This window comes from Lampetra fluviatilis, chromosome 37, assembly GCF_964198595.1.
Source record: "Lampetra fluviatilis chromosome 37, kcLamFluv1.1, whole genome shotgun sequence".
NCBI lineage: Eukaryota > Metazoa > Chordata > Hyperoartia > Petromyzontiformes > Petromyzontidae > Lampetra > Lampetra fluviatilis.
Window position 1 is genome coordinate 850,374 of NC_136311.1, and position 26,404 is coordinate 876,777.

At 50.4% G+C, this 26,404-nt stretch overlaps 1 protein-coding gene across 3 annotated transcripts in view; it reads right to left on the minus strand.

The window, feature by feature from the left end:
* Nucleotides 1-26,404, minus strand: part of LOC144945190 (kinase suppressor of Ras 1-like) — a 132,367-nt gene that overhangs the window by 44,909 nt on the left and 61,054 nt on the right. For all 3 annotated transcript variants that reach the window (XM_078873482.1, XM_078873481.1, XM_078873480.1), the window contains exons 7-16: nt 24,976-25,045; nt 19,818-19,904; nt 17,500-17,561; nt 17,222-17,370; nt 15,539-15,698; nt 7,058-7,127; nt 5,892-6,000; nt 4,737-4,883; nt 3,632-3,879; nt 3,067-3,163 (exon numbers count right to left, since the gene is read on the minus strand). In XM_078873482.1, coding sequence (XP_078729608.1) covers nt 3,067-3,163; nt 3,632-3,879; nt 4,737-4,883; nt 5,892-6,000; nt 7,058-7,127; nt 15,539-15,698; nt 17,222-17,370; nt 17,500-17,561; nt 19,818-19,904; nt 24,976-25,045 — 1,199 coding nt within the window. The remainder of the gene's footprint in view (nt 1-3,066; nt 3,164-3,631; nt 3,880-4,736; nt 4,884-5,891; nt 6,001-7,057; nt 7,128-15,538; nt 15,699-17,221; nt 17,371-17,499; nt 17,562-19,817; nt 19,905-24,975; nt 25,046-26,404) is intronic.

The window sequence follows — 26,404 nt, forward strand, 5'->3', positions numbered from 1 at the left end:
GAAAGCAAACGCACACTGATGCCTATCTGAATGCGAAATCGCATCATCACCCAGCTCAGAAATCCTCTCTAATCAAGACGCTCATACATCGGGCTAAAACAGTGTCAGATGATGAAAGTCTAGTGAGAGAGATTAAACATGTTAAAGAAGCACTAAGACAGAATGGCTACAATAATGCTCAAATTAACAGAGCACTAAATGCCAAATCACGATCGCAAAGCAACACTGCTGAAAGCGATCAGATTATTAAAACAATAAAAATACCATTTATCTCAGGAGTAACTGACAAATTAGCCCGTGTTTTGCAAAAGCAAAACATTACAGTAAGATTTGGTACAGTACACAAAATTCAACAACTAGTAACGTGCACTAAAGACGAATTACCTAAATTATCAACAGAAGGTGTATATCGGATTAATTGTGTATGTGGCAGATGCTATATTGGACAGACAGGGCGTAACGTTAGTGTAAGACTAAAAGAACACCAGAGAAATATTAAACTATCGCAAACACAACTGTCGGCAGTGGCAGAACATGCTTGTCAACAGGGACACTCAATTGATTTTGACAACGTTGAAGTGTTGTGTAAAACTAGTTACTACTGGCAAAGACTAATTAGAGAATCCATTGAGATTGAGAGAAACAGAAATAACTTTAATCGCTCAGACAGCTACAGGCTTAGTGCGGCCTGGAAGCGTATTATTAAATAAGATGCATTACAATTCCTTATAAGGGAAACAAGCACTAACTGATTATTAATGTAGCATAATCACAATAGAACACATTCCAAATGATTACTAATCTACAACTCGCATCGTAACAATAGCCTTATTACTAATCAAGTATATAATTACAATAACCCCCCCCCCCTCAAATCTTTGCACCTGATGAGTTAATGAGTTAATGATGACGTCACCCTGCTGCTCTATATAAGAACGGGAGACACAGCAGAGCCTCACCATTCTGGCGAATTGCCCGATGATGCTGGATGCAATTACCAGCGAAACGTCGTACTCAAATTGTAAATGTTGTGGTTTCACGCTTCAACACACCGGTGGGCTAAAGCAGTGAACTATTTGTCTTTTGTCAACGTGACACTTTTTTTACTGATTGGCCGTGTCGGGTGGTGGAGGGTTACGACACATTTATAAATAACGCGATCTAAACCCAAAAATCGTTGATTATCACCACAGCTACTTTTGCTTTGAACGCTGGAGCCCAGCTCCGTTACGTCTGAGGCTGTGCACACGGTTTGTTTATGCAAACGTCTGTGATACGAATTTTTTACACTATTGTTCATTAATGTGTGTAAGCATTATCTGTAGTGAGCAGTGCAGGCAGTGGGTTTCGTGTAAATAATCTGCTGTTGTTGTTGCTGCTGCTCTGGTTGGTTGCAGATTTCCTCCACCCTGCGATGATGTCCGGTAACCGCAGCCACTGCCACACGGTCTTGGGGCCGTGGTCATTGTGGCAACAGAGCTGCTTGACTATACGGGGCCTTAGCAGCTGAAATAATAAAGTCTGAGTCCATGAGTCCCGAAGTGACTATGGATCTCTGCAACTCTAAGAAACTCTATGTATCTCTGTGGCTCTGAATGTAACTCTGGATCTCTATGTAACTCTATTGATCTCTATGTAACTCCATGGATGTCGCTGTGCCGTTTCTGTGCTGGGGAAATGGGTTCCTCCCTTTGGGTTGAATTTATTTCCTCTATTTTGAATTTCATTTTCAACTGGACATTTCTCATTGCATTATTTTCATTGTGCTCTTTAATGTTCTTTATTTTCAGTTTAATGTATCGATTTCACAGCTTAGATTCAGACTGCTCCATTTATCCTCTGATTTTCTCAGTCTCAACATCGTTTATCATTATTTGTATATTTTCAATTTTGCCTTGGAAATATACAAACAATTCATATTTTAAGTGACATCTAAACTATCAACTATTCCTGCTGCGCAATCAAACATAGCCAAATGTAAATACAGTAAAAGTGAAACCTCTTCATTCATGGATGTTTTTTTACCATATTGAGAATTGGTTACTGATTCCAAAGTTCAGGAACCCGGTAAGCCCCTCCTGTGAAATGCGAACAATTAATAAGACCAAATGGCACGCATAAGCCAACAAGTGGCACAGCGGCTTGTGCCATGGCATGATACATTTGCCCTCTTTTCCCAGTTGCCCTCATTTCCCACGGTGGCGAGATGTTAACTACATCGCCCGGTATACAGGAGGTCGTGAGTTCGATCCCGAACCTGACGCCTGCTGTATGTTTGGAGTTTGTATGCTCTCCCCCTGGTCGTCTGGATTTTTCTCCAGGTCCTCTGGTTTTTCCCTCCACATTTAAAAACGTGCATTGTATTTGGCTGCTATAAATTTCCACGTGATAAGCCACTTCGTTGAGCTATCATTTGTCCCCAGGTCGTTTCTGAAAAAGAGCTACAGAGCTCAATGAGCTTTACCTGGTGAAATTAAAATAGATAGAATACATAGAAAAGATAAAGGTGCAGCCCTGCTATTGTTTGGTTAATCCGATGAGCACAGTTGGCTACGTATGGTGTGAAAGAAGTTCAACATACAATACGTACATAAGCCACTGCTGGCAGAAGGATCTTTCCACGAGAGCCCCCCTAGGGGGTATTTGGTCGACTCTTGTGGGAGTTCCCACACTTTACCCCACCACACGCGAGCTGCCGATCGACTGTACTGCTGAGTGAGCCGAGGCGTTGGGGGGGGAGGGTGGAATTTAATAAGTTTTACTCATTGGTTCAATGGCCGGGCCGGGAGATGGAATAAAACCAGGGTTCTCTGGATTGCCAGTCAAACGTGCTGCGAACTGTTACTCTATGAAACAACACGATGACTAACTTTTCTTGTTAACAAATTCTATTTTATTTACCAGGTCAAGCCCACTGAGCTATGTAGCTCTTTTTAAGAAGCGACCTGGCTAAAATAAATGATAGCTCAACGAAGTGGCTTATCGTGTGGAAATTGATAGCAGCAGCCAAACAATCCAAAGACCCCGCGCGTCCCGTTAACGGCGAGCGGCGGTGTAGGTTGGCACCTTGAGGATCTCGCGAGCGATCTGGTTCGTCTTGTTGATGTCGAGCGGAACTTTTGGATCCCGCACGACCGCGTACAACGTCCGGCCTTTGCAGAAGCTGCAGGGTGTGGTGGGGGTGGGGGACAGCGGTGGATTGACAAAAAACCGTGGATTATCATCGTTATGATGATTATTTACTGGCCCACCAACAGGGATTGTGCAAGAAGGGGTGACGATTGTCAATCTACCAGCATCCTAGGCACATAACCTAGGTGACATGAAACTAGTCACGAGCATGATCGCTGTGCTTGGTGACAGGAAGTCAGTCAAGCTAAACACATGCACATACAACATAACCAGTATTGGCCAAATATCCTTCTCCTGCAAATGGCTCAACTGCTACTGAACGCGGCAACATCGCCCCCGTCCTGCAAAAACCCGAGACTCGGTGAGGCTTTCCTGTGAAAATGAGCACAATTAATTTAAAGTAAATCTACCGCAGGCAGCATCACTAGCACTGGGTCTACGGGTGGTTGGCATCGCGGCTCCGGCGGGACGGGGGGGGGGGGTGGGGGCGCGGCGTCACCTAGTCACGATGGCCAGGTGCGGCGGGTTCATGCAGGCGCCCATGAACAGCACGACGTTCTCGTGCCGCGTCTGCCGGTAGGTGAGCACCTCCTGCTTGAAGAGGCGCAGCCGCTGCTGCTCATGGCCCTCCACCGTGACCAGGCGCACCGCCACCTCCCCGTACCAGCGGCCGCGGTGGACCGCCCCAAACCGCCCGCGCCCAATGAGCTCCCCCAGCTCCACACGTTCGAACGGGATGTTCCACTCCTGCTCGATGCCACGGGGGCCCACGGGGGGGAGGTTGTTAAAATCGTGTGTTTGCATGAGCTGTAACCGCGTGGAAAAAAGTATAAAAAACTGTTACCGGTGTGTGGCAAATATAGAAATGTTTACAGCAATAAACACAACACGTTCAACTTCTTAACTGAGAGACTAAGGAAGCTGCCACATTGGTGATGTAACAGCAGCTCACTGGTCTTGCAATCTAGAGGTCGCTGATTCGATTCCATCTCTCGGCACGGCAGTTAAGAACAATGGGGTTCAGTCTGTGAGTTCATCACTAGAATTCCACTGAAATCATTTACCGGTTCTGCAAGTCAGCAACCGGTACCTGATTCTGAAAACATTGACCGTTTTTAGCAGTTATCGTTGAACAAGCATAGTTAGTGGCTATAATATCACTACGGTGTAGGCTTTCAATATGCTTGGGGTGTACCGCGTGTAGTATGGCGCAATGATTTGAAGTGGATGCCCTAGGGACATCATCACCGGTTCATTTTGAAGAGTGAGAAAGTGCTCAGGGAGATCGCAGTGTCCAGCTGAGCTGCAGGGAATGTTCACGAGCACCAATTAATGCTGGCATGGAACACCAGGGGGTGGGTGGCCAGCACCACATCTGACCACTTTTGTCTCCCCAGTGGCAAAGTTTACAAACGCACTAGGAACTCATTTGAGACTGAGTCAACCTAGGAGAGGCCCAGGACTGGTTCAGATAATTGAATCATCACTGTTGTTGACCGTGAGCGGGAATCAAACTCTGGTCGCCAGGTTCGTAGCGCAGCACGCTAATCAACGGACCAACGCTCCCCACACACTCAGGCACACGCGCGCGTGCATGCACGCACCTTGAGCAGGATGCTAGTTTGCGTGCGTCCCCCTCGCGCCGCGTAGTTCAGCTCCCCCACCGTCTCGGAGCTCTCGGCGGAGTCCGGTATGTCCCCTGGCTTTGGCGACGTCGCCACCTCCACCACCGGCTGCTCCTCCTCCACGCCCTGCCAGGCGAGGCACAACAACAATGATAACCACGGTTCAACACACTAACTAATAACGACTAAACAATTTTTTATTTTACCAGGTAAGGCCCACTGAGCTATATAGCTCTTTTTTGGAAGCAACCTGGCCACAAATGATGGCTCAACAAAGTGGTTTACCATGTGTAAATGTATAACAGCCAAATACTCTAAAGGCATGTTTTTAAATGTGGAGCTAAAAACCGTAGGACCCGAAGAAAAGTCCACGCGACCACGGGGAAAACATGCAGCCTCCAAATATACAGGCATTGTCAGGGTCGAGATCGAACCCACGACCTCCTATACACCAGGTTAAGTAGTCAACATCTCGCCACCATGACACCCATCACTGGTGTAAAGACGAGATGATTGTTATAACAGTAACTATCACCTCATACGAGTGATATTCGCGCGGTTCCTATAGCCCAAGGCTAATCCAAAGACGCTGCTGTGCGTCACAGACACGGGCATGCAGTGTGTAATCCCAACTGAGAAATTTTGTGATGTCATTTTGTAGAATTTTATACATTTGGACCATGACGCCGGCACACAATGCCTTAACGATTGCGAATGACGTCACGGGTATGTTAACGTTCACTTCGGCTATTTTCTGGCCAATACATAGTAATAACCAGGGCAGCCAGTCAGATTCAAACCGTGAACCTCTGCCGCAAGTGGCGAACGCGCTCCTGCTGGGCCGCTTCACCGTCCCAATAATTGCTACGAGGCAGCAGCCTCGTAGCAATTGGTGTTTTAACTGAACCCTAACAATGTTGGATGTTTAACTCTGAGACCAAGATGGAAGCTTTCATGGAACCCTAGAGAATGAAAATATATCACCTCGGATATTTGACCACCGAGTGTTGTAAGTGAATCCTAAAAATCCTAAATCACTCTATATGCCTTAACCTAGACCTTGGTAGAGCCGCCACCCTCCACACCTGGACATTGATGTCCCAGCATGCATCGCGGGTGGTGGCCACCACTTACCTCGCTCGCTGACAGCCCACCATGCGGTTTCTCTGATGAGTCGCCTTCATCAGCGGTTGGCGTGCGTGGAGAGACACCGTCACCACCGCTACCGCCGCTGCCACCGCCGCTGAACGAATGAGAGCGAGTGACACATTAAACAACCCGGCACGGGACGGCGCAGCAGTGTGCAATGTGGCGTAGGTCATGGCGGTTCACATTTTCAAGTTGTATCTGCAATTGAGGCTGCGCGGTCAGTAGCGGACAGCAGTGCAGCACAATCCATTGGGGCACAGGACTCTACATCTGTGCTCCCACCTTCATCAACCCCCACTTACCAGCGTGGTGAAGTATGGTCAAACAACCCCATGACCGACACGGCATTTGAAGGAGACCTCCTTACAGAATTGCATTTGCACTACTATGTCGGGACTATACGAGCGTAGGGACATATGAGGTCATTACTGTGTTGACTCGGTATGGGGGCTGTAGGCGGGTGTCCCGGGGGTCGTGTCAGGCCGTGGCACTCCACGTGAACCCAACAGGACATGTGACCGGATAAGGGGGAAGATTGGGGGTCACGTGGTTGGGGGCCCGGACCTTCCCGAAGGATCGAGAAGGGGGGCGTGGCCTGGGGTGGAGCCGGTTATAAGCGGGGTGTGAACGGGGAGCTGGGCTGTTCTACTCCGGGATGAAGACGCCATGAGAAGTCATCAAGTCTCCGATCGTCATTCATGACCAGGCAGCCGTCACATGCCCGGGGTCACGCTGTGTCGTGTTGCCCGAGTGTTAGTTGGTGTTATGTGTTAATAAATCATGTTGCCTCCAAGTCGAGTGTGCACCTCAATCGAACCCATAACACATTGACAATAGGCTGTTTATTCAATGTTTTACACTCTATTGGGAGGGTCTTACCCAGTTTTGCATAAGAGGTTTGCAATGCATCGTCCCAATTGAGTAATTTGCTGATAATATATCACCATTGGGATGATTGGGCAATACCAGTTCCACTGTGTGTGTGTTTAGCTACGGGAGAAAACCGGAGGACCTGGAAGAAGCCCATGTGGAGCAGAACACAGGCACCAAAACTGGGAATCGAACCCAGGCGCTTCTTGCTGTGAGGCGCGAGTGTCACCACTGCGCCGCCACCCTGCTACCCAAACTGGCTCGTAGTCACCATGACGTACGTCCGCGGGTTGGGGGAGAGAGCCACGGAGAAATCCGAGGATGTCGTGTTGTCCGCTCCCGAGGGGATGTCTGTGTGGTACAGATGGACACACAGAGGTAGACACACAAGCACACACACACGCACTGGTGAGCATGCTAGAATCATGTAAAAGGTAACGGCACAGCCCTGCAATTGCCTGCTGATGCCAACGTTAGCAGAAAAGCCTCCTACATGAGGAAGCCCTTGAGAGCCCCTCTAGAGGGTATTTGGCCTACTCTTCCACACTGGCCAGACGTCTTGGAAGAGGTCTGTGTAACCACACTTTATCCCACCTGCCCGTCGACTCTGGTGAACCCATTTCTACTGTTGAGTGGACGGGGTGGGGGGTGGGAGGGAATGTAATAAACTGGTCCCATTGTTTCAGCTGCCACACCAGGAGATCAAATAAGCGATATTTGGATTGCAGGTCCAGTGCGCTAACCATTATACCACGGCAGCAAACACATAGATACGCAAAAAATGTATCAACCCTTTAGACCTCACCGGCTGATGGGACAAGTGCTGTTAGTTAACACATACCAAGCATACACATGGCCCCCGAGAGCGCATGCAAACATTCCAGCGGTCTCGCTTGAACATTTGATTTACTTCATCATCAAAAACAACAAAGCAAGACAACACAAACATTAAGAACATCGGAGAATAGAACGGTATAAATATGCAATATTCACCGCGCAGGTCTTCACAGCAGCAGCCGTGCTGCTGTGAAGACCTGCGGGGCCCCGCCCAGTGCGAGGAGTGACATTTCGCTCCTGAACAAGCTTTCAGAACGTGGAGCGAAACTTCAGACATCGTGGGGCCCACAAGGCGGGCTACAACTCCCAAACACGCGGGAGAGCCGCGCAACACTCGGCACCCACAATCCGTAAATCAGGTCAATGTTTTTTGTGGCCGGATTTACGAGTCGCGGCTCCCTCTCTAACATGCTTGGCTCAGGCTCGAGCCACTCAGTGGCTTGCACAGACCACACGAGCAGCTCAGCCGTGGCTCGGCTCAGGCTCTACTCAGGTAAGTCCTGAGCACGGCAGGTGGGATCCAGCTAAAGTTGAGCGTGGTTTTGAGCCATGGCCGACTTGAGCCAGAGCTGAACCGGAGCCGAGCCGGAGCCGAGCGACGATGTCTATTCTTTATTTAAGAGTCGGCCCGAGTGAGAATCCGCGCCACGCGCTGGATTTCCGGTGATGGATGACAACCGAAGATCGATCACGAACCGCCGCATCGCTGATACGATGGCGCCGTGGAACACCACAGCAGACGACGAATCACCGCGTTCGCAAACGCGTCTCGTCACCGGTAACGGGAACGCTTCTCACAATCCGCCGCTTTGGAGCGTCGGGGGTGACTTGGCCAGGCACTCATCACTGCCAGAAGGAAACATTGGCCGGGTGGAGCGGTAGTCAAAGGAGGAAAATGCGCCAGAGAGGATGTCCACAGCGGAGGAGGAACGATCAAATCGGCTTGCGTGCAGCGGGAGCTCGTCGGATTGTTGGACTGGGGAGGCGTTCATCCAGCAGCAGACAGATCATGGCTGATGATAGAAGTAGCATGAAAAACAAAATGCACCTAACCCGAGATTGCTTAACTGCATTCATGGGAGGTGGTGGCACGTGTTCCAGTTTGTGCTTAACAACCACTTCAATCCGAGTCCTCTCATTTGCATCTGTTCTTTAAATGCATTTGAACGGAGCTATCTTCAGTTTAACACGTAGGCTATCTTCTCCCCCCCTCCATCCCCGCTTAAAGGCGTCGCATCATCGTCCCATCATCCCGAGTATGGCTCAGGCCAGACAACAGGGACGGCAACCGTGACCCCGCCCGCAACACGCGCAGGTGGGCAACCATTTAGAGAGGGGAGTCAGTCTTTTCAATTTGGAAAAGCAAACATGAGCCGGACGTATCTGAGGCCGCGATCAGTCTGCTCGCTAAACAGGCGCGATAACCTCAATCATCACTCAAGGACTTCCGTAAAATCGCGTGTCCTCCACGAGCGTGCGCGTGTATTACTGGGAGCGGTGGGGCTGCAGTTAACGCCATGCGGCGCTGCGAACCCGGGACACTCGAGTTCGATTCGACTCAGCCTTGTGTGTTTACGTGTGTAGGAATATGTCCACATATATGCATGATGACTTGTGTGTAGACGTGTTAACGTGTATTGACGTCAGTGTGTTATTATGTATGTGCATCGTTGTGACTAGCTGTACTTATGTGGGTGTGTTCGTTATGTCTGCTCGCTAACAGCACTTACCCAAAAAGTGTTGAGGCTATATGGGGGATCTTGCCTTTGTTGTTTTGTGCATGTATGGGGAGTGGTGGCACAGTGGTTCCCCCACTCTCCCGTGAATGTGGTCACCTGAGTTTGATTTCTGACCATGACTAACATCATTGGCAAGTGATGTATGAAGAGGTCAGCACCGGGGAGAGATAAGTAGCCGGCTGGGGTTCTGGCCACACCAGCCACTCGGGTACGGTGCCAGTATAATTAGGCACTCGCTAACAGTATTTGCCCCATTCGTTTGGTAAAGGCTATGTGGAGGATCGTTGTCTCTGAGTATAGATCGCTAACATCTCGGCCAAAAGTGTTGTCTCTCTGTTGTCAAATTCTGCTAAACTTCTCTCTTAGAACTCAACACCGGCGCAGCTCAGCACCGGTACCGTTCTATGTGGAGACAGCACACTATTAATTCCCACCACTAGCTCTTGCAAGAGCTGGGAGTACCCACACTTTACCCCAACTGTGGTTGAACCCATTTATCCTGCTCGGTGGACAGAGGCGGCAGGGATGGGGGCCGATTTAAAACTATAAACTACTATAAACAAAAAGAGCTACATAGCTCTCAAAAAGAGCTATGTAGCTATGTAGCTCTTTTTGAGAAGCGACCTGGCCACAAATGAGAGCTCAATGAAGTGGCTTATCATGTGTAAATGTCTAGCAGCCAAATACTCTAAATGCACGTTAATTATAAATGTGGAGGGAAAAACCAGAGGACCTGGAGAAAAATCCACACGACCATGGGAAGAGAGAACACGAATCCTCCAAATATACAGGTATCATCAGGGTCGGGATCGGGATCGAACCCACGACCTCCTGTATACCGGGCAAGGTAGTTCACATCTGGCCACCGTGGCACCCCTTAAGAAACTTGCCCCCATTGTTTGAACTGCCACACCGGGAGGTAGAATAGAAGCTGTGGCCTCTGGACCACGACTCCAGTGCGCGCTCACTGCCACACCGCTGCGACAGCATCCTGGGGCTGCTAATGGAGACAAACGCGGCACCCCACGTTCATCTGAGCACCACTCAACTTTGACTCCCATTTGTTATCGTTACCTCCCTCCATGCACCCCCCCCCCTCACCCACCCGCAGACGTGCACCACACAGCCGGCTTGCCTTCGGAAATTCGCAAACATTTCATTTATGTGCAAATGTAAAGTACCCCGACGGAAAAAAATTACCGACGATAAGCGCGTGAAAAAAAACGGCAGGAAAATTACTTTCAGAGATGCACTTTGAGAGATACATGCAGTGTACAAGCACCGTACTTGCAGTGTACAAGCACCGTACTTGCAGTGTACAAGCACCGAGATGGTTATCCCCCCCCCCGCGACTCATTGGCTCCTCCCTGCCCAGCACCCTATAAAAAAAACACGTGTCTTGAATAGCTTTCTTCACACGCTACAGTAATTTTACTGGAGCAGTTACACCTGATGATGGAGGCTTGTGTTGCTTCCGAAACGTCGTGATATAATTTAGTTATTTTCATTTATTTTTATTTTACTTTATTATTATTATTTTACCTACGTGACTTTACCAAAAGAACCTAAGAGTATGAATCCTTGCAGTCACGAAAGCTTCAAATCTAGAGATAAATAGAAATGGGCAGATACAGGCCACTCGGCAGCTCTCGGCACAGGTGCCAGAGGTGGCCGGGTGGCCCGGGGGGAATTCATCCTGGCTGTGTCGGTGCACTGAGCCTGGCCGGCACTGCTGCGATGCTAGCTTAGGGCTCAGGCTTGTTAAAGAGTAACCACGGGAAGAATCGGTTACAGGTTGCAAAGTTCAGGAACCCAGTAACCGTTTCCAGTGAAATGTGAGCAATGAATGGCGCCGAGTGGCACGCGTGAGCCAACGAATGGCCTGTGCCATGGTACATTTGCCCAAATTTCCCAGTTAAAAGTTAAAGGTGCAGCCCTGCAATTGCCTGGTTGAGCCACTGCTGGAAGAAAGGATCTCTACAAGACAGCCCGCCCACGCCCAGAGGTATTGTTCTGTTTAACACGTCGGCTTTCGCGACCAATTTCATCCATAAGAGGTTTTTTGAGGTTAGATCGCGTAAATATCATCAAATAATGCATTGTTTAAATGCATGCCTATACAGGCCACCATACTTCAATAGGGATTACCTTTGATACGGTTATTTTAATACACACAACGGACAGGAATGACAAGATCAAAGGGCTCGCATAATGCACATGCATAATGTACGTTGACTTATTAATCCCGCCCCCCCCCCCCCCCCACTTTGCGCAAGGAGCTCAGAAGCGTGGTCACCACATCTACGCCTCTATATAAGGAACGAAACAGGTGGACTTCTCCACAAATCTGGCTGTCACCTGATGAGGCTAGTTGTAATTACTGGTGAAACGTCGTACTCTGATTGTAAATGTTGTGGCTTGGCTCTCCAACACACCGATGTCCTGTACTAGTGACGAATGGGCACGTTCTGTTTAGATGACAACCCTTACTCGTTGGTTGTGTCAGGTTTTAACGACCTAGACTTGACCCCACCACACGCGATTGCTTGCCATGCTCGCTCCACCACCGCTGACGGAAGGGCCTGCATTGGAGGGGGGCGCGAGAGGGTATTTGGCCTGACTATTCCAGACGTATTGGAAGAGGTGGGCGTACCCACACTTTACCCCACCACACGTGACCTGCCGACCGACAAGTTCAGCGTTGTTGCCGCGACGCTGTTGCGGCAGCTCCCTCCGTGACTCAGTGAACAAGCTACGACTGTCAGGAGACGTTTCACCGTGCGCGGCACCGGTAACGCAAACCAAAGACTATTTTAACCGCTCTGGTTAATCTCCACGTGCTGGCCGCCTCCAATGAAACTGTATTCCCAGGTGCAGCAAGCTGATGGCGTCATCTCGCTCATCAGGAACCGCATAACGTATGTGTATGTATAGTGACATCGCGGGATATCACTGTGTGGTGCCGGCCCGAGAGGCACGGCGTGCGATATAACGACATCGTGGACACCATGTCTGTTGTGTGGGTTGTTTGTCCATAATGGACTGTTTTGGGGATTGTGTTTGCTGTTGTTTACCTCTCTTGCCCAAGCTTCGGCATTGATGTACTTATGCAATTTGAATGTAAAAACGTTATTTATGGATAGTGATTCGTTTACCTTTCCTATTCTTTACACTCCTACCGTGTTTTTGCATTGTTTGTTGTTGTAACTTTATGACCTGCCCCGACTGGACATCTGTGAAAAAGAGCTCCATAGCCCATCGGATTCCTCCAGGATGAATAAAGATTCTGATTCTGAATGGACGATACTGGTCAGTGGGTGGCCACGCAGAGCCCTTGCGCTGTGACCACCCTGACTATCCACCAGGCCTGCCGACACCGCCGTTCCGAACCCCCACTTGGCAGTGATCCCTCCATTCTAGAGAACGGCACCCTCTGAAGCGTTCACCTCCTGTGTAGACTCCCTTGCCGTGAGAGTTCTGACTCATACAGCTACGAGTTGACGAGGAGTAGTAGAGGTAGTACAGAAAGTAGCTTCCTGAGCCATCTGCATGGGCTCGAGTGTTATCTGCATGGATGCGTGGATTTTTTTAAATTCCAGTTTGCATTTAATAACACGCAGGTGTGCAACGTTGCACGTAAGCTCCTGACCTTTTCCAAAACACCAGTTAAAAAAAACTGAACGCGTGTGCCCATGTTGTCGTTTACAGCCACCGACCCTGAGAGTGTAAGAAACACATGGCCGTCCCAACAACAACAGGCGGCAGTGAGACAAAGTCAACTGTGGACCAGATACCATTCTCATATTAGGACTCCTCAATACAGTAGAGTCTGTTCTCCTATAACATGGCGGTAGTTGCGTTCCTGAAGAACGCAGCGTAATGGAAAAATCGCGTTATAAAAATAATATATAATGTAGGCTAAAGCACAGTATACGATAACACGTGAGATGCATACGCAGGCTGAACAAAGACTGAGGCGCGTGGGTAGCATCGAGAAGCATCCAGCAGTATCCCGCCTTGTGTGATGATGCTACGCCGAGGCAGCCCGTATCACTGCTTATTCCCACTCGCGCGACGTTATTCTGTTCACTCGGTCACGTTATATCCAATTCGCATCCGCGTTATAAAAAATGCGTTCCCTAATACATTCATCACGTTGTATTCCATTTGCGTTATGAAAACACCACACGTTAAAGTAGAACAGGCTGTACAGTCATCAATGTTCGCTGCAGCCCGATGCCTCTGGGAGCAGAATTCAAAATCCCTCACTAAGCAAGAATTGGACAAAGATCCCAAGGCAGGGCCTCTCTCATGCAGAACCCTTGGGGCTCGGTGAGGGGTTGAAGTTGACGGCCCTGACCGTGACCACAGACTTATCTCCTTCAGTCTGCGTTTGGGCACAACTACCACTGCGGCCAATTTGCGTGCAGTCCGGCTTTGAACCAGCACATGGTGAGGGAGGTGCGGGTGGGCAGTGAAGGCGAGGGGCGAGGGGTGAGGGGTAATGGCGGGCAGTGAGGGAGGGGTGGCGAACTTTGGTCATAAGCGGCCGACACGGTGACATCCCGAGTATGCATGAGCACCATACGGCGCGGCAAAGCAAACACCGTTTAAAAACGAACGTGGAATTGCACGTCTGCATTTTTGATGATGATGATGATCTTCTTATTCTTGATGTTGTTTGTCACAATCTCCTGTTTTCACGAGGCCCAGCCTTCGCTCCTTCTAGTGGCCACTCAAATATGAATCACATCGCGGACGCCCGCTGTGGTTAACCCGGCTACGAGCAGCAACAGTAGCAGCAGTAACAGCAGAAGTAGCAACAGTAGCAGCAGCAGTAGCAGCAGTAGTAGTAGCAGCAGTAGTAATAGCAGCAGCAGTATGAGCAGTTGTAGCAGCAGCAGTAGTAGCGGCAGTAGTAGCAGCAGTAGGAACAGCAGCAGAAGCAGTAGTAATAGCAGCAGTATGAGCAGCAGTAGTAGTAGCAGGAACAGCAGTAGTAGTTGTAACAGCAGTAGCGTAAGTAGCAGCAAGCAGTAGTAGTAACAGCAGTAGTAGTAACAGCAGTAGTAGTAGCAGGAGCAGCAGTAGTAATAACAGCAGTAGTAGTAGCAGGAGCAGCAGTAGTAGTAACAGCAGCAGTAGTAGCAGGAGCAGCAGCCATAGTAACAGCAGTAGTAGTAGCAGGAGCAGCAGCAGTAGTAGTAACAGCAGCAGTAGTAGTAGCAGCAGCAGCACCATCAGAACCTTAATTTCCCCACCAAAGCAGTAGCTAAGTAATCATATCACCATCATTCATGACCTATCCACTGTTGGATGAAAGCCTCCCCAAGCCACCGCCATCTCTCGCGGTTCTACAATGCAACAATCCACCTAGCGCCTGCACACAAGTTGATGTAATTGCTCTATCTCTACGCTGGACGTGCCCTTATTTGGCTGCCGCGCTGACGTCAGTCTAGAGCGCCGATCGCCGCCCCATCTCGTCAAAGCCCACTTACTTTTTCCAGCAGTCAGCGTGATGTCTCTCACGTACACTCCCAAGTTGTCCATCTGTCTCACAATGCAATCCTAATGCTGCGTCTCTGCACGCTACTTTGCGCCCTTTGCAGCTGCTGCTGCGTTTCCTCTGCCAGTGTCCGTGCTTCTGATCGGTACGTCGCGGCAGGTTTTGCGCGATGGTTAAATTACTTTCTTCCTCAGGGCTCGCTGACAACACAGAGGTCGCGCGCAATACACTCGCTCAACAACTGCAGACATTCGGGACTGCGAGTGCCTCAGGCAGGTGTTGAAGGCGGTCCCGGCATCGAACCGGACCAACGACGAGAAGCGATGGAGCGATGTTGCCGACCGCCTCTCCGCGAAAAATCAAGCGCGGCTCAGTGATGAACGCGAGAGAGCAAAGCAATCCGGCAACAATGGGATCTGAATCCAGGTCACAACCGAGGATGGTTTAACCACGCGATTAAACCTTGCACAATGGTGTACATTGTTGCTGGCGTAGCATTGTGTGTAGATAAATATATAAATATATTCGGGTCCTCCGGAGGTACACTGGACGTGGTATGAGCGGGAGATTAATTTGTCGCCGAACGTTTTCCAGCTCACCGGAGCGGGCGACATGTGGGGCCATGGCAGCCACGGGCGTAGCGAGAGGTAGAGTGGACGTGGTGGGAGCAGGGCGCCTACCGGGGAAGCTGAAGGAGCCGCTGGTGGGGCCCGTGCGCGGGGAGTTGCATGGCGTGGAGCTGGGGGTACAGGAGCCGGCGGACGACGGGGGTGATGAGGCGCATGACGACGCGGCGCTGCCGCCCGCCACCGGCTGCTGGTAGGGAATGGGCGCCCGCTCCTGCACAGGCAAAAGGTCCCCCGTATAAAATTTGACAGACTGTCGGGGGTGAGTGCGTTGGCGAGTATCTATCGTTAATATTGCCACGCTCGTTTGCCCATGAAAGTCTGGATAAGTTTCAAGACTCATTGAGAGGGTCTTCGCAGGATTTCGCAGTACAGGGCGATGTTGCTGTGTTGTGAATCCAATTGAGCAATTCGTGGTTTTCAGCATTTGGATGTTTGGCCAAGACCAGTTATGTTGTGTGGGTTTTGGCTATGGCAGGAAATCGGAAAACCCAGAGAAAACCCATGCAAAACAGGGAGAGAACATACAAACTCCACACACTCTCATTCCCACAGACTCGCACACACATACGCAAAGACAATGACCCACCGTATAGGCCTAAGCAGACTGTTGGGGCAAGTGCTGTTAACGCGCATCTATGAAGGCCCGCACGGCACATGAGGGGTTGGGTGTTCAGCACCACGCCTGGCCGCCTTTATCCCCGAGTAGCGATGCTTACACACTGCACCAGGTATGCATTTGAGGCTGAGTCGACCTAAGGGAGGTCCAGGACCGGTTAAGATAATCGTCACAGGTGTTGGCCGTGAGCAGGAATCGAACTCGGGTGACAGCGCGCTAATCGCTACGCTACCGCTCGCTCTCCCTCCGCCCAACAATGGGAGGCCTAAATTTCGATTTAAAGCTTTCGTGACTGCAGGGATTCATCTTCTTGGTTATTTCGGTAAAGTCACGTAGAATGGAAATAATAAAATAATACAAATAAAACATAATAAAATAATTCTCACGACGTTTCTGCCACAACGCAAGCAGCCGTCCTCAGGTGAAGACCAGGTCTGTCGGGGAGACAGCGTCTGAATGAAACAGCACCACGCTTGGAGAGTATATTTAAGCTGGGTTGGAAGGGGGGGACGGGCGCCTTGACAAAATAATTTGCATATCAACATGAATTTAGCATATTTATGGAAAATACAGGTATGTGATTAGTACTACTTATGCCCGTGCATTATGCAGGATTAGCAGCATCAAAGGGAGGGGATATGGGAAATGCAGGTATGTGATGCTGCTAATCCTGCATAATGCACGGGCATAAGTAGTACTAATCACATACCTGCATTTCCCATAAATATGCTAAATTCCTGTTGATATGCAAATTATTTTATCAAGGCGCCCTTCCAACCCAGCTTAAATATACGCTCCAAGCATGGTGCTGTTTCATTCAGACGCTGTCTCCCCGACAGACCTGGTCTTCACCTGAGGACGGCTGCTTGCGTTGTGGCCGAAACGTCGTGAGAATAATTTTATTATGTTTTATTTTTATTATTTTATTATTTCCATTCTACGTGACTTTACCGAAAGAACCAAGAAAATGGGAGGCCTAGTCAGGAATCGAACTCGGGCATCCTCGCCATGAGTCACGAGCGCTACCGCCACGCCACCGCCACCCGGGAGCCCACGCAGGGCAGCCCGGCGCAGCCAGGAGGCGGCGGTAGTGGCGGCGGTGGTGGTGCGGCGCACACCTTGACTCGCGAGGGAAAGTTGATGGTGCGCATGCCCGAGAGGCCGGTCCCCGACGGTGGGGGGGTCTCCCCGCCGCCGGGGTCCACGCCATTGCCGGACGCCTTGATCCGCGCCGGCAGCGAGTTGTGTTCGTACGCCAGCGTGTTCGCTGCACACACACAAAGACAAATCACCACACACACACGCGCATGCATGAGTGTGGGCGTGCATGCGTGAATGTGTGTATGTTAATGTGCGCATGTGTGTGCATGCGTGAGTGTGCGTGTGTGCCTCTCACGTGGGAAAATGAGGATCTGGCACGAGGGAGCATTTTTCATGCACTTGTTGTGACACTGCAGCCTGCCCACACATGCACAGAAACAAAGACAATCACACACACACCCGTACGTACACACATATATGCACACAAACACGACAGACGATTCAATCCCCCGTATAGTCTTAACAGACTGTTGGGGTAAGTGCTGTTAGCGAGCACCTATGAAGGCTAGAACGGTACACGAGGGGGTGGGTGGCCAGCACCACGCCCGACCGCCTTTGTCTCCCCAGTGGTGATGTTTACACACCGCATCCAGGTACTCATTTGAGACTGTCTACCTAGGGGATGCCCACGACTGGTTCAGATCATCGTCACTGGTGTAGGCCATGAGCGGGAATCGAATACTGGTTGCCAGGTTCGTAGCACAGCGCGCTAACCGCTAAACTCTCCACAAGCGTAAACACACACGCACACACATACACAACAACAAATATACAAATATGCCCTGTAAAGCCTCGAACGGACTTTTGGGGCAAGTGCTGTTGTCGAAGACCTACGAAGGTACATGAGGGAGGGCGGGTGGCCAACACACACAGATTCCCATTCGACAAGGACGTCTAGAGGCTGCTGCAGATTTTGTGGGGGCCACGAACAGCTGTGGGGAGGACCAGGCTGGCGGCCCGGGCACACCGCCCACGTATCGTGCCGGCCTTGACGGGCGCTCTGAGTCAAACTGCAAGTCAAAGCTCTCCTGGAGTTGGAATGTGCAGAGGGATAAATTCCACATTCCGATGATGGGGAGCATGAATGTCGACTTTCCTCAAACTGGTCCTCATTATACGAATCCCTTAGCGGACGATACGGTTCGAAACACCAGCACCAGAATGCACACAGACAGCCTGCGTGTCACGAGGAGGTGAAACGGACGCAAAGATTCGTCTGCGACAAAAAAGCTCGTGGAGGCGCTTGTCAACCCAACAAAAGCACGACGGCTATTGTTGAATGCAATAGCCGATGATCGGACGCCGCGCCGTGTGGGCCGGCATTTAAACCCATGTCGCTGGAAATGTAGCGCACGTGTGAGAGTGTAGGAGCGTACGCTCACGCGACGGGGCGGGTGGCGTGCCTGTGTGTTTTTTAAACAATATTCGAATGACAGCGAACGTCCCATTGAGATGATTGTTTTCGCTGACAATTTTAAAAATGACTTGAACATCCAGCAGCAGATGTGACATTAGCTCCCTGACGGGACTCCACAGATTGCAAATAAATATAATTACAAAGCAGCCACATCACTCGTGGCTTAATTGGGTTGTTAGCAATATGCGACTCATTTTTGCTGCCAAACAAATTAAGGCAACGAGCGCAAATTTGACGGCGCGCTCTGCATTACGCTCGTCTAATGAAGCGCTCTTGACGAGTGAGAAATCCACAAAGGGTGGAAATGGCCAAAAAAATGTAACAAAGATTAAGAAGGGAAAGAAATAACGAGGACATTCTGCAGAGCGCTGCCACCACCACCGCCGGCGTCTCCGCCGCAACAAGGAAGTTAGCTGGCGGCAGCAGCGCCGGCACGCCGCACCTGCCGCCCGGTTTGTTTCCGATGCCGTGGGTTCACCTTTGCTGCTCTCCCTCTCAACTCCTGCAACGGCTCGATATGCCCCTCTTTAATCGAGTTCGGATTCACAATAAAACCAAGACAGCCCTGGGGTTGATATAAATCATACTACTTTCATTTTATATCGCCTCATTCACGATTATAGCATCCCATAACGCTGTACATTAATTATATATAAGGACCAAATCCCACATACAGCCACTCCGATTATCACGGTTGGGTATGTACAGTGCGAAAGAAGTTCAACATACAAGCAAATAAAAACCTTACTACTACCAAGCATTCACATCAACAAGTGCTCATTTATGGCTGGGTCTACCTAAAGGGCCGAATGTTATGGTAAATCATCCCACCAGTCTCACTAGTACCAAGGGAAGTACAAACTCGTGCTGGGGAGGGATCGTCACTGCTGGTGGCTGAGAACGAATGACGGCAATTCCACATGTCTACGGCAGTATCGCTCTTTCGAATGTTAGCGACGTCAGAGGGACGACGGTAATGGTAATGAGCGGGCATTTAACGACTCGCCCCCTCCCCCCAGTGCAGCTTGAAACTTAACGCTATTACCGCTAATTAAGCACCTCCGAGCAAACGCCCGCACTGGGAAATAGCGGCGGGACGCGTGCGTATGCGTAGTTTTTTTTCCCTCGTTCAGGGTGCGCCTCGCCGCGTCAACACGCCGAATCGCTGCCACTGCCCGCGGTGCGCGTCCACTCACTGGCAGTTCTTGCAGCGAACTCCGAACATGATGCCACGCTCGCACACGCTGCAAACCTCCGAGCGCCACCACGTCTTGGTGGTGAACCTGGTGGAGGCACGGGAGAGGTCGGGGCGGCAACAGCAGCAGCGACAGCAGCAACGGCAGCGTGAGCAGGGTGCAAGCTCGCGTGGCCAGCGCTTGCCAGTGGGTGAACGTCGGCCAGATCGAGGTCGCGACCTGGCGGTCACCGATGGCGCAACCGCACGGCAGTCGCCCCTGAAGGGCTGCTCGCCATCACAGTTCCTCCACCAGGGTTTCAAGCCTCCCCTCTGGCTTTCATCCTTCAGGAACAGCTCTGTCTCAGGCCGGCATCTTCCATCAAGTCTTGCCCCTCATCTCACGATAAACGTATGCATCGCACGCTCCCAGTAGACTTGCAGTGAACAGGAGTGGCACTAAGTTTAACTCTGCTGGGCAGGGCTAAGGCGAGATAGGAACGAACTGAGAATTAAAAAAAGAAAAGAGTGTATAAATGTTATCGAAAATGGCAAAATAAAATAAAATAAAACAATGCTGCAGGAACAACAATTATGTTTGCAGGAGAGGCAGTCAGAAGTCGTTATGGAAAATCGAACCATCCCATGACTTGAAGATACATTTTATGCAACACAAGTCGCATTCGCCATGGTCAAGCAGCGGGCACAGCCACGAGCGGCACATCCTTACGCTCGTTACCCAGCAAAGCCTCACCGAGTCTTTGTGAGAAGAGCCCCGCCAGGATTTACGCAGTTGGAGGGAGGTGTTGCTTATAATTGAGTACTACGCACATCATATTTTATATAGCCATAACTACAAATTCTCTATGGACAAATGACACTTGCAAATTCACAGTGGCAAATATGGCTGTAGCCGACATCAAGCACAGCCGACACCGGCCTACGCCGTGACTAGAAAGCAATGTCGAATGTGTGTGGCTTGTGACATTGCATCTTGTCTTTTTCCCCAATTCTCTTCGGACCGTGATATCGGGTGGTGCGCCCTGGTAATTCATTTGGAGGGCTCCTTCGCACACCTCTTGAAGTGGCCTCTTCATCTGCACAGTAGGGGGCGGCGTTTCCAAAAATGTTCTCTCCTCGTCTTCATCTCTCCCACCTCAACTCGCTTTCACCTCATCGCAAATGTTCTTCCTCTCCTCTAGAAAACTCCGGATCGCTCTTCTACGTCCCCTCACTATCGTCCTCGCTTATGTTACTCTCATTATCTCCCTTGCTCACTCTCTCCTGCTGTCTCTCTCTCTCCATGCGACTACTCACAGCTGCAAGCGAAGACACCAAACGAGGCTGATCCGAGTCGTGACTCTGACGCTGCTGCCAATGTGTGCGCTGACCTGCACAGTGATCACGCAACACTCACGCAACACTCACACGCAACACTCAACACTCACACACAACACTCAACACTCACACGCAACACTCACATGCAACACTCACACGCAACACTCACACTCAACACTCACACGCAACACTCAACACTCACACGCAACACTCAACACTAACAGGCAACACTCACACTCAACACACAACACTCACACTCAACACACAACACTCACACCCAACACTCACACACAACACTCACGCAACACTCAACACTAACACACAACACTCACGCAACACTCACACGCAACACTCAACACTTACATGCAACACTCACATGCAACACTCACACTCAACACACAACACAAACACTCACACTCAACACTCACATGCAACACAAACACTCCCACTCAACACACAACACTAACACGCAGCACTGACACTCAACACTAACAGGCAACACACAACACTAACAGGCAACACTCACACTCAACACTCAACACTAACAGGCAACACTCAACACTCACACTCAACACTCACACTCAACACTCACACGCAACACTCACACACAACACTAACAGGCAACACTCACACACAACACTCACACTCAACACACAACACTCACACGTAACACTCACACTCAACACTCACACTCAACACTCACACTCAATGCTCACACGCAACACTCACACACAACACTAACAGGCAACACTCACACACAACACTCACACTCAACACACAACACTCACATGTAACACTCACACTCAACACTCAGACTCAACACTCTCACACAACACTAACAGGCAACACTCACACACAACACTCAACACTAACAGGCAACACTCACACACAACACTCAACATAACACGCAACACTCAACACTCACACACAACACTCAACACACAACACTAACACGCAACACTCAACACTCACACACAACACTCAACACACAACACTAACAGGCAACACTCACACTCAACACTCTCACTCAAAAGTCACACCCAACACTAAGACTCAAAACACAACACTGATACACAACACTCACAATCAACACTCACACAACATAGTAATGGGTTTTTACGCTTTCAACTGGTACAAAAACTGACACCTTTATACAAGGGATCATGTTTGCAATAACCACAACACAAGCAGTCAAAAATTAACCCGTAAAAACAAAGTTTTTCACTCTAAATCCTTTATATGCGTGGCGACTAGAGTCCTCTCGTCCTCTGGCTTGAGATGGCTGCCACCTATGGGTCAGATGATTGTCTGCCAGCATTAAGCAATTGGTAATTAAATATTTTTTAAAAATTCCCTAAACAGTGTAAAATTTTGGAAAAAAATTTTCACGAAAATTAATTGTCACGCACAACGAGTCTGTGTGGAACATGTCAGCTCGATTGGATCACGGGAAGTGGGTTAAAAAACGACCGAAAGATTTGCACGGTCGTAAGCAAGCAAGCAAGCACGCAAGCACGCAAGCACGCAAGCAAGCAAGCGAACTTAATATAAAGGATTTAAAAATGCAAACAAAAAAAAACAACTCTGATAATGATAATGTCCTTGAAGTTGATTGGTCCACACCCAAGACAGCTTTTCTTAGAGCCTAGTCTCCATTGGTGTTGGACCAGATGACGCCAAAAGGCGTACCAGTTGAAAGGGTAAAAACCCATTACTATATTTTGCACTGGTAAAGGAGGTCTCATAGTGTAAATACTCACACAACACTCAAGCAACACTCAACACTAACACCCACGCAAAACTGAACACTCACCACTCACGCAACAGTCACACTCATCAATCACTCAACACGCACGTGACACGCCACTGCCCCTCCCCTACCACCCGACCACACACACACAAGGCCATCCCGGTGCCTTAACGCGACCCCTGACCCTGTCCGCTGCAGCCCCTGACAGCCTGGCGAGGGACACAGGGAGACAGAGAGACGGAGCAAGGTGACATCGCCACTCGCTAATGAGCCGGCGCGAGTGACGATCCATCCACGCCCCGTGACCTCCCGTCCCGTAGGCACTGACACAGCAGCCCCCCCCCACACCCGCCAGCTCCCAGCGGCCTTCACTGGGCACCGAGATGTCGCGTTTCGCCGACGGTGACAAGGATGCTGCCGATGGCTCAGGCCCTTCCCACCCACTTAGAGCTGCATATCAGGTAAAGGCGCAGCCCTTGCAATTGCTGGCTCAGGTCACTCTAGAGAGCCCCTATGGAGAGTGTTTGGTCTACTCTTCCACACCGACCAGATGTTTTGGAAGAGGTTGGAGTAGCCACAATTTACCCCGCGTGACCCACCGATCGACTTTACCGTAGTGAACTAAATTACGTTGCTGGGCGGGACAAAGGTGGTGGGGAGGATTTCAGAAACCCCCACGCCCCGCCCCCATTGCTTTGACTGCCGTTCCTGGAGATGAAACTGAATCGGTGACCTCGGAATTGCCAGTCCGGTGCGCCGCTCCCCACCACGCCACGGTGAGCAGCGTCTCAAACTGCGGGTGCCATCGTGTTTAACACGAGTGCCGGAGGGGAGGGAGGGAGGGGAAGGAGGGGAGGGAGGGAGGGGAGGGAGGGGAGGGAGGGGAGGGAGGGAAGGGAGGGGAGGGAGGGCCCCCCCCGTGACTCTGCGCATAAATGATCATCATGATTGAGCACTGGGGTCGAAGCCGTTGCACGCAGATACCCGGCGTGAGAGCCGGGGCGGAACGCGCCGTGCACTGGCGTTGGTTTAACCGCGACCGCGTCACGCCCCGCGGGGGCTCTCGCCGACGGAGCCGTCATGAAGACGCTGGGAGAGTTGCCCACCGCGGGGGGGGGGGGCTCCCAGGGTGCGGACGAGGGGCGAGGGGAGCAGTGCCGCTGCGGGCGAGTTGGCGGGTGAAGCTTGGGGAGGGGGGGGTGGCGGTCGAGTGAGGGTGGAGATGGACGCACACAGGGAGAGTGAGAGAGAGAGGGAAAGGGAGGGAGTGAAAGGGAGAGAGATAGAGGGAGAGGGAGAAGGCTAATGAGGCGAGAAAGGTCACAGAGGCCCTGGCAGGGAGCCGCACAAGCAGTGATGATGAAGGAGTTGAGGTCGAGCTGATGGATACGTGAGCGAGCAAGCTCAAATCAAACTGGCAGGATGGCAGTGGCACCATAGTGGTAAATCTCATGCCTCACAGCAACAAGTGACTGGTTTTCGTACATCCCTCTCCCTGTGTGAGAGTGAGTGTTTGGAGGTTGTATTCCCTCCCCCTGTTCTGCCTGCAGTTCCCAGGGGGTCTCCGGTTTCCTCCCATTGCTAAAAAACGATACAATGGATTTGGTGTCACAACATGGCCCACTACTCCAAACACTCGGCAGGATCATCATGAATAAGAGTCTTGGGACTCGGGTCAGGTACCTAGGTGAATAATATAATAATACATTATCGTGCAAGTTAATTACATGAATTAGATCATGCATCTGTAACTTGGCAATTATAAGTGAGTGGCTTGCTGTGTAATTATCATCAATATGTGAATGAGTGAGGTAATAAAGAAGTTAACTGAATGATCAATTATGAATCAGTGATCACATGAATGATAGAATGAATGAGTGAACTGAATGAGTGAAGAAATTAGAAAAATAATGAGACTGAATGCATGAAGGATAGAGAGATTAAGTAAATAAATTAGTGATTTGCATGATAAATTGGTAATTACGTGAATGAACACAAGAATGAATGAAACGCAACTGAATAGGTGATTGAATGAATTACTATGCGAATGAATGAGTGAGTGAATGAGTGATTGAAAGAGAGGTGCGGCCACCTGTGCTTGATGGAGTTGACGAGGTCACGGCGATGGTTCTGTGGGGACCAGCGCGGCACGCCCAGCGAGTCTGTGGTGTAGAGGTTAGGGGGGCAACACACGCACGTAACAAGACAAAGGTCCACCTATGAACGCCGGCACAGCAACGAGGGGATGGGTGGCAAGCACCATGCCCGGTTGCTTTTGTCTCCGCAGTGCCGATGTTTAAACACCACACACGACATAGACAAACGCACACTACACAAAGACACACACATACTGCACACTACACAGAGACACACACATGCTACACACTACACAGAGACATGCTACATAAAAACAACAACCGCCATTGGCCACTAAGTGGTGGCGATGTCACCACGGCGGTTGTGCCAGGCTATGTGCACTTTAAGGCCACGTGAGGTGTAGAACGCCCACTGGCAGGAGATCACGGGACAGACCGAGGTGCCATGCGTTGACTGACTGAGATGACTGGCAGATGAACCACCTGTGCCCCCTACAGTGAAAACTTGCTGTGTTTTAGCGGCCCGGCCCTCCGCTCATTGTTGTGACACACCCGTACTATCCAGCCAAATAAAAGCTGTTTGAGCATGCGGTAGCTGGGCATGTGGGCTACATTATCCAGCCAATGCAGCCTTGCCTGCTGCTGGAGCTCACTGATGGGAATGCTTCCAGAGCTTTCAAGGATTGATGAGCTCTTCACACAATCCAGTCTGGTTAAACCCAAGATGGATCGTAGGCAGGCCAGGCCGAATGTTTCTAACGGGTGAATATGTTCCATTAAAGGGGTCCATGTTTCACGTTTCACACATACAAAGAGACACACTCATGCTACAAGACAAAGATCTCCCATATGGCCTCAGCAGACAGCAGGAGCAAGTGCTATTAGCGAGCACCTATAAAGGCCGGCATGACACACGAGGGGGTGGGTGGCCAGCACCATGCCCGACCACCTTTGTCTCCCTAGTGGCAATGTTTACACACCGCACCAGGTACTCATTTGAGGCTGAGTCCACTTAGGGGGGGAGGCCCAAGACCAGTTCAGATAATCGTCACCGATGTTGGCCATGAACGTCAATCAAATTTGGGTCCCTGGGTTCGTAGCGCAGCGCGATAACCACTACACTTCTGCTCCCCATGCTACACAACATCAACCGCCATTTGCGACTAAGTGACGTCACCACGGCGCTTGTGCCAGGCTATCTGCATGTTGAGGCCATTGAAGTGTCGAACGTCCGCTGGCAGGAGGTTACAGGACAGACCCAGGTGCCACGGGTCGACTGACTGAGATGACTGGCCGATCCACCACCTGTGCCCCCTACTGTGCCAACTTGCTGTGCTCTAGCCACCTGGCACTCCGCTCGTTGTTGTGAGCGTCGCTCCTCCGCCCTCCGTTGTTGTTGGAGGGCGAATGCCTCCAACTGCCCGG